Source organism: Cebidichthys violaceus, unplaced genomic scaffold, assembly GCF_023349555.1.
Source record: "Cebidichthys violaceus isolate CVI_PGR_0920_01 unplaced genomic scaffold, fCebVio1.0.p SCAF_25, whole genome shotgun sequence".
NCBI classification, from domain to species: domain Eukaryota; kingdom Metazoa; phylum Chordata; class Actinopteri; order Perciformes; family Stichaeidae; genus Cebidichthys; species Cebidichthys violaceus.
This window is the reverse complement of record NW_027176428.1, coordinates 2,915,763-2,924,012: the sequence shown is the minus strand read 5'-3', so window position 1 is coordinate 2,924,012 and position 8,250 is coordinate 2,915,763. Positions and strand designations below refer to the sequence as shown.

General features: G+C 41.1%; 1 protein-coding gene across 2 annotated transcripts; it reads right to left on the bottom strand.

Moving 5' to 3' along the window:
* Positions 1 to 4,639: 4,639 nt before the first annotated feature.
* On the bottom strand, positions 4,640 to 7,523 carry LOC137879665 (globoside alpha-1,3-N-acetylgalactosaminyltransferase 1-like). Of its 2 annotated transcripts, XM_068720563.1 has the most exons (4): positions 7,445 to 7,498; positions 7,243 to 7,287; positions 6,468 to 6,530; positions 4,640 to 5,893 (listed from the first exon to the last, which is right to left on the bottom strand). In XM_068720563.1, the coding sequence occupies exons 2-4, from the start codon at positions 7,274 to 7,276 to the stop codon at positions 4,947 to 4,949; spliced, it is 1,044 nt and encodes a 347-aa protein (XP_068576664.1). In that variant the 5' UTR covers positions 7,277 to 7,287; positions 7,445 to 7,498; the 3' UTR covers positions 4,640 to 4,946. The 2 variants fall into 2 exon arrangements, with proteins under 2 accessions (XP_068576664.1, XP_068576665.1); XM_068720564.1 differs by lacking the exon at positions 6,468 to 6,530 and having other exon boundaries at positions 7,243 to 7,523.
* Between the last annotated feature and the right edge of the window lie 727 nt (positions 7,524 to 8,250).

Here is an 8,250-nt window from a genome sequence, read left to right as displayed (position 1 = left end):
CTGTAGACTATACTTCAGTGGGAACAAAACTTGAATCAAATACGGTTTAGCAGGCATTGTAATAAATATCCGCATAATCTAAAACGATACGATTCTGAACTACTTTGCTAATATTGGCTTATACTTTATAACATTTTGCACATACTACTTTGGGAACTGCTTTGCCTATATGTCACCCTATAATCATCTTTCACATGGTTCCCTTTAATGATATGGGATGTAATGTGACATCAGCACAATTGGCACAAGTGTGTCCCCCTGTGAGCTGCACCTCCACTATCTCTCTAGTGTCAGTCCCCTTGACCCGGTGATTAGGGCAGCATGCTTTGGTGTGGAGTAGCCTCGGGCAGGGTGGGGCAAGGCCTGTGTGAATCCAGCAGATTACCATAGCTCTTCACCCCACCCATCCCCCTGGCAAGTCACATATAAACACACACACACACACACACACACACACACACACAGAGACTTCTGGCACATTAACAAATCAACAAATTAATTCTTCATAATTCCCCAAATAACTGCCCCACAAAGATAAGCAGGCCATTTAAATATGTATACATGTGTGGAATGTAAAATCTGAAACAACATTCAATGCGATGATCATTAATGTCATTTATAGTACCCTTTATCAACAATAGTTAGAAACAACCCCGACTGGGTTGAAAACTTTCTTCTTCTTGGTTTGAATACATGCCGATTTTAAATACTAACCTGGGTTAATTGCAGAGGTGCTCTGGTTTGTCTGACAGAATGCCTGCTGTGCAAATAAGGCCTTTGGGGTGGCTAGGACTCATTGGTTTTTAGAGCTTTTGTGTTTGTAGAGGCCCTGAAGGTGTCACCTGATGGAAACCCAAGAGCGCAGTGTAAAGAATACTTCAAAATTACTCACGCTTTGTGAAAGGCTAAACATTAAACACAGGGATTACTGAACTGGGAAGTCCTTAATTGTAACCAGTTTGCTATGAGGATTGACCTCTGACAAATAGCTTTCAAATGTGGAAACATTTATGATTGTCTCCGCCTGTCGAATGATGCGATGGGTGGCGTATGTGCGTGCATCCGTGAGTGAGTGAGTTTCTGTCTACGGCTTAATTTGCATTCTGCTGCAGCAATTATACAATATTTTGTGTTCCCATTCATGGCTGTATCTCTCGTGGTTGCTGTGACTCACACCTTCTCAAATCATCTTTCTGTGTCTTATACTGCTATTACTGCTGACAGCTGAGTGCATCTCCGAACCCCCCCATCTTCTACTTTTTGCGGTGTGCTTGGCTAACAGTTTATGAACTGTACTGTTTGTTTGGCTAACAGATAATTGAACTACCAGTACACACACTGCTGTGTACCTCTCAGCTCAGCTACAAGCAGCAACCTCCAGCAATGAGAAAGAAAGTCAACGCGTAAGAGCCAAAAACTGCAGTTCTTTAACTATCCACTTGAAGCTTGCTCCAAAAGCGAGTTAATACCCACAGACCCCCATGTTAACATGAACAACTTTACAGCAGACATAAACAAGTTTACAGGCTGGTAAAAAAAAAGGTTTTGGTCTCTATAGCTAATTTCCCCGTTCATAGCAAATGTACGGGGAAACATACATTTTTATAAAATTCATCTGTTATTATTATTACTTTAGAAACCCATGGGTGACGTAACATCTATGGGCCTCTGGGTTTTAGATATGGGTTTAACTAACAGCTAACGAAACTACCAGCGCACACACTGCTGTATCTTGCCCCAAATCAGCCCACTGTTACGTGGGAAGACAGCTTGGTGAGTTTAACTCGTTTTTTGGCAAGATTATATAACGTGCCTTATACGACGACTTTGAGCCGATTGCCTGCATTGTCGCTTGTTTTTAAGTTTGGATGAAGTGTGTTTTACGATGACTTGGTGTCTATATATGGGTGGTTAGCCAGTTGTGGGTTGCATTCATTCGTCACACAATACAGCAGTGGCAGACATACCTGGCAAAGATCTGCACTCTACTGAGCACACTTTTTTTGTTGTTTCATTTTTTTGTTGAAAACAGAGGAAATGTTACATTCTCTTTTGTCACTTACAGTTTTTCCCCCTACATTACTCTTCATCACAGTTCTGTGTAATGTCGGGGATATCCTTCTACCTTACAAGCTGTTCTGAATAACAAAAGAGGTTAATCATTGACAGACGTATTATTTGGCTAGGCTCAGATTTTGGTACTAATCAAAGGCACATGTTTTAGGAGCAGGAATCAGGAGCCTGAAGTCAGTAACAGTGATTAATGTGCCCCGTTTGCATTTAAAGTTGCTAGGTTATTTTCAAAATTGTATTTCTCCTAACCAGGTGATCCTTTACTGTGCTAAACTTGACCGTTCTCTGTCTGGATATATGTTCAGGTGTTTCTCTCAGGTAAAAAAACAGTTAATTTAGATATGACTTATCTTGGATTGGAGATTGTTAGCCAGGAGATAATGAGATGTGTATCTCTGTGTTTGTCCACGGCTGATCTCACATACAGAATCTGTTAAAACATCTTTGCTAATGTAATCCCCCATAAATGTATATATTTACCACCTGAATGTTTTGTAGATTAGCTAACGGTAGTGCAGTTAAATTATCATCAAATATCAGACACAATCACATGAAACACAACAACTAAAAAAAAGATTAGAGGACAAAGGAAAAGTTCAACTTGGTGTCCCCATCTTTGGGAGTTTTATTTGAGCAGGTCACAATTATGTTAAACAAACAAACACACTGACATAAAGGGTGCTGCTGACCAATAGCAAAGTAAAGATAGAGACTAATATGCCTACATGAAGGTTAGTGTACACACTACTGTCATTGTAGAGACAGTTGACTGAAAACGGGGCAAGCCAAGGAAATACAACAGGCCTCAGAAAACCTGTTTTAGCAGTGTGAAGTAGTGTGTTTAAATACACAGTAAAAACATAGGCTCCCCAAGAAAGAAAATGATCAACCCTAACTCTTCATCATCCCTTCTGTATAGCTACATACGGGCCTATTTGTCCTCTTCGTCTGCACAAGAGAGATTCATTTATAGTATCTGCCAACACACTAAAATCTAATAATCTAATAAATAACAATTCCCCTGCTTTAGGTAATACTGCTGCCAACAGGCTCCTTGACCACCAGTAAATCACATGACAGGGAATAAACTTAGAATTACTTAAACTGCTGTATTATGGCATGAAAAGGGGTAGTCAGCATGGATCAGGTAGCCTATGCAAAATAAATGATGGCCATCTGCAGATCATATTGTGCTACATGTTGTTATGTGAAATTAGGGTGTTATGAGACAGAAAGCTACACTATTGTAAATCAGGCACTTTAGTTTGAATTTGGATATAATTTAAAATCTGTATTGAAATGTGAATATTGATAATGAGCCGTGCTTGAAGTGGAAAAAAATAGGTGCCAGTACTCCCCTTATTCACATGTCGGTCGGTACCGGCAATCTCTTGCTGCTTATTCCTATTTATTTATTGTTTCTTTAAGCACGTTATACTGTGTCAGTCATAATCAGTTGTGATTTTATTGTTATATCATTATAGTTAGCTTATGCATCTTCTACTCCATTAATATTCCATCTGAAATGTACCCATAGTGTTAATACTTACTTGAAGTTAAAACTTAAAGTGACTTCCTGTGTTGTCTATAATATATTGTAAGATGCCTACAGCCTGGAATCAACTCCTGCCAGTCAGACAGGCAGGTATGCATGCAGAGCTGAGGTGTGTTAGCCATTCATTCAGGTTTTAGAAGAAGTGTCCCAGTTAAGATGCTTGAACATATTATGCAGCAAGATAAAGGGGCACATTCTGAGTTCCAGTGAACAAAAGCTAGGAGTTACTGGGTTTGGGTGTCCTCCCAAGTTTTTTTTCTTCATTTTTGACCATTATTATTTCTGTAGATAACACTCAAAAAGCACTGATAGTGAGTCAACATATATACACCTGTGTGGCAAGCAGCAGAAATTTAGATTTGAGTGAAATATAACTGAAAATTTGTTTTTACGGATTATTTGAAGTTTACCTCCAGCTTCAATTCCTCGTGGCAATCTGTCCCTGAGGACAGACTGTCGGCAGTGAGAAAAGCCATCTGCTGCTGTTTAACCTTCCCATTAAAAGAAGCAGAAGCAGAGTGTGAACGTGGGAGCATGCGTTTGTGTGTTTGTGTGTGGGAGGGAGAAAGAGATAAGCAGACAACCACCAACTTCAGGTCATTTGAGTTTACCTTTTACTCCAACACATAATGGGGAAAATATCTTTTTTTTTAATGAAAATTACTTTATTACTTCCTGAACCAGTTCCGCCACATTTCAAAACTATTTTACTGTTGGCTGAAGCTTAAACATGGTAGCTCCTGTAACCTGGAGAAACAGCACCCCGTTATATCCATCTTCCCCCCCACCTGGTATTTAAGGACCTTGAAACAGCAGCTCTTCCAGTTAATGATTGGCCACTGCGGGGAAAGTGTGCACTTACACTGTTGACTCTTATCGCTGTTGACCACAAAGCCACTGGAGCAGTATCTCCAAGGCTGACATTAATGGAGAGCACAGTGCTCCGTTTAAAGAGACAGGTCAATTTCTTTTTTTTGTCTGCTGTGGAAGAGATAGCACGCAGACAAACTGTTCACACAAATGGGTCTTTAATTGAGAGCAGATTGTGCAGTTTGCTTGTGTGTGATTGCAGGCTACAGTTATTGGCTAATAGAACAGATAACAACATGGAAATTATGAAGTATTAATTGAATAACATTGATTGGAACATGTGCCCTCTCTTCATCTTCTCCCCTCATCCCATGTCCTGTCATAACACTGTTTGCTAATTTTTGCGCAGAGACCTTCCCCAAAAAGGAAATTTAACACTGAAAACAATAGTTCTTCATGTTGGAGTGAGATCTACATTCATACTTCAGTGGGCTCCGCCAGCAGAACCCTACATTTTACATTGATTCTCTTTCTGCTCATCATAAGCCTCACATTTCCTTCCCAATGATACCAGCCTCTGTACACGCACATCAGGAGCCAGGGCTGAGTCCCACCAGCTGTACTCTGGGGATAGCACGCAGGTGGGCCTGTTATCGATCAAGTAGCGGTTCAAGTAGCTCTCCTCAAGGCCCCTGGCCATTACTCCGTTAGCCTGGTCCTGCAGAATGAGCAAAGAACAGGCTCGAGCCAGACTGTACATCTCAGAAACCAACCCTCCGTACAACTCAGAGGTGTAGTAGTAGTCTCCCTCATCCTCCTCCACGCAAGCTGATGAGACCTCTTCAATTTCGTAAGGAAATGCATTTCTTGGCATCCCGTAGAGCTCTGGGTGCAACGTGGCCACCAGGTCTCCCAGGATTTCCTCTCCCACAGGGGCCACGAACTCCTGGTCGATGTCAGCGCAGAAGATGTACTCAACCTCTCTACTGATTGGGTTTTTGATGGCATCAGCAAGCAGGACCATCCGGCGACGAGCCAACCTCTCCCACCCGGGCAGCTCTGCAACAGGAACTACCTTCAGCTGTCGTTCAGGGCCCAGCTCGATGGGGGGATTCAGGGTGCGGGGGTTGTCTGTGAGAATGTAGTAGGTGACCATCTGACCAGGGAGAAAGTGGATTTCAGCTGAGGAGAGGAAACGTTGCACGTACTGGGCATACGTTCCCACAACAAGGGCCAGCAGACCTATACGGATTCCCTGTTGTGCAAATTTAGCCCTGCGCCAAACTGACTTCTGGGTGTCACCCCACACTAAAGGAGCACCCCAAGGTGTCTCCAGAGGAGTTTGTGGCGCCGTTGCCTTGATGACCGGCATGTCGGTCCGGTCCATTCCCAAGGCATGGAAGATAGGATGAGGTGACTCCACACTGACAGCTGCTTTACGTCCATTGAGGAAGTCTGATGGGGCAAAACATGGTTTTACTTTTTATTACAACTCCAAACAGTGACACTTTTTGTGAAGTACATATGTACACTTTTGTTAAGCTGGAGAAAAGTCACCCAGTTCACTGCAAATGATCACAACTGACCTTATTTAAAGCCCTTTATAACTTTCACCATATGCCTGTGTTTGGAATATTTTGACGATATATATACATATTATATCTGCGTATTTTTAATAATCTACAATATTACAATCAAGACAGGATAAGACAGGATCTAAGAAACCTTCCTCTTTAAGAAGGCCTTTTCTTTTTTAGCAATGTGATTCTTTTTACTGTGTCTTTTTCTGTGATTTTATTCTGCCCTGTTTTAGCCTGTAGCACTTTGCGATTTTTAAAAAAAAGGGGTAAAGTGCGATACAAATAAAATGTATTATTATTATTATTATTATTATTATTATTATCTACTTAGCATGCAACAACAAAGGTGAAGTTTACATTCACTTTGCCAGAAGCACATTTTTCAACTGTATGTGTATTTACTGTCCCGACACAGTGTTAGAGTGGAATAAATTCTTCTGCACACTTACATATGATAAGAGACAGGAGAAAACAGTACAGAACCAGTTGTATTCTCGTCACTCTGACTGGTCCTGTTTGAAGGACAAACATACACATGTACATGCAATTAAATGAAACCAGTACAAGTTGATACATGCTTTTCCTGAAAGTGCATTTTCTTACAAATGTTCCTTTAAATCCGGTAGAAAGGTAGAAAAGACAAAAGCTCATGGAATGAAAGGAATGTGCTGATACCGAAATATCACGCTTTGGAAGTGTAGCAACCCGTGATTGCCCAAATACTTTAATCTTTAAAACATATGCAATATGTATACGCAAATGAACTAGCAGTGACAAGTGGGATACACAGTAAAACGATGTCATCTGAAACTGTGCATGTGAGGCTGAGCAAAGACAATATACCAGAAGCCAGACTGAGCTGAGAAGAGATCGGTACTGAATCACAAGATACACATTGCATGAGATAGAACTTAAATAGAAGAACAAGATGTTATCTTCATGTTCTCCACATACATTCCTGCATGCTCCTTCACCAGCCAAGATATTTGGGACAAATGTACATACAGCCTTGAATCAATCAAGGACTTATTTTGCCTTCCTGGACACATTTTCAGGATCAGATTACACATCCTTCACAACATCTGAGAAAAGCTTTAAAAAGCTTTGGTGTTTTAACTGAGCATGTACAAGTACAGCAGTCACAGATCAATGACAGGTGAGGGGAAAAACAACCAGATGTGACACGAGCAGAAGAGGTGGAGCAGTGGCTGAGGTTTTACTGACCTGCGGGCGTCTTGCAGAATGGGAAAAGCGCCATATTTTGACCTGCTGGTGGATAAACACACAAACCTTTGTCTGAGGCCACTATTTTTGCCAAAAAGAATTCTGCTTTTCGCTCCCTCTCTGGTTCTCCTCTGCCCACTCTGTCTCCTCCTGGAAATGTGCTGTTTAACTCACTTTGTTCCACCAATGATTATTTGCTTACCCTGCTTCCTCTTTCACTCTCTTGTCCTTGCTTTTATAATACTTTCCACTCCCTTTTCTTCACATATCTTCTTTCTCACCCCCCCTCCTTCCCATTCCCCCCCTCTTTGCTTTCCTTCTTGCAGTATTCAGTTTTGGAAAAAAACCAAAGCAACCAGATGTGTGGGGAATCTGGGCTGATGGGAGGAGCTGAGGAGTGGAGGAGAAGACATGGTAGAATTGAATTCAAGGTAAGGAGGGATTTCATTCTTTCCTCCTACTCATGTTGAGGATGGAGGACGTTAGACGATGGGTGGTCACTCAAATCTCTTGAGTTGGTAAGAAGTAGACAGACATAATACTGTATTATAAACCGGGCTGCTGTGTCAACAGGGTGTTGCATTGTTTCTGTCCACAAGGTGGAGGCACTCATTAGGAAATACAGTGGAGGACAATCAAGAGAAAACATCAGGAGACAACATACTTTATCTAATATCTATTATCAAGCTATGATTCTATAATGATATTGAATGTGGGAAATAGTGTCAAAGATCAAAAGCCCTGAAAAGGATCCTTATCATAGTTGCTGAACTCAATGTAAGGACATTTCTTATGTGTTGGACTGTGAGTGTTGTGTTTCATTATTTAACAGCAAGTGTGTCTCATTAGGGCTGGGCCAAATGATAAAATCCCTTTTTCTTTTCAAGCTTGGCAACGATTAAATATTTCAAATTTGAAAAGGCCGGTATGCATATTTAAATAAATATACAACCATGCTAACAGCAGCATGATAACATACTCACAATCAGTGGTGGAAAAAGTGTTCAG

What these genes read in the sequence shown, in the direction of transcription:
- LOC137879665 (XM_068720563.1), bottom strand. Translation starts at nt 7,276, where the DNA reads ATGGCGCTTTTCCCATTCTGCAAGACGCCCGCAG. An exon ending in ATTCTGCAAGACGCCCGCAG is followed by an intron (nt 6,531 to 7,242) that starts GTCAGTAAAACC and finishes TCCTTCAAACAG; the next exon opens with GACCAGTCAGAGTGACGAGA. An exon ending in TCTCCTGTCTCTTATCATAT is followed by an intron (nt 5,894 to 6,467) that starts GTAAGTGTGCAG and finishes TTGCCCCATCAG; the next exon opens with ACTTCCTCAATGGACGTAAA.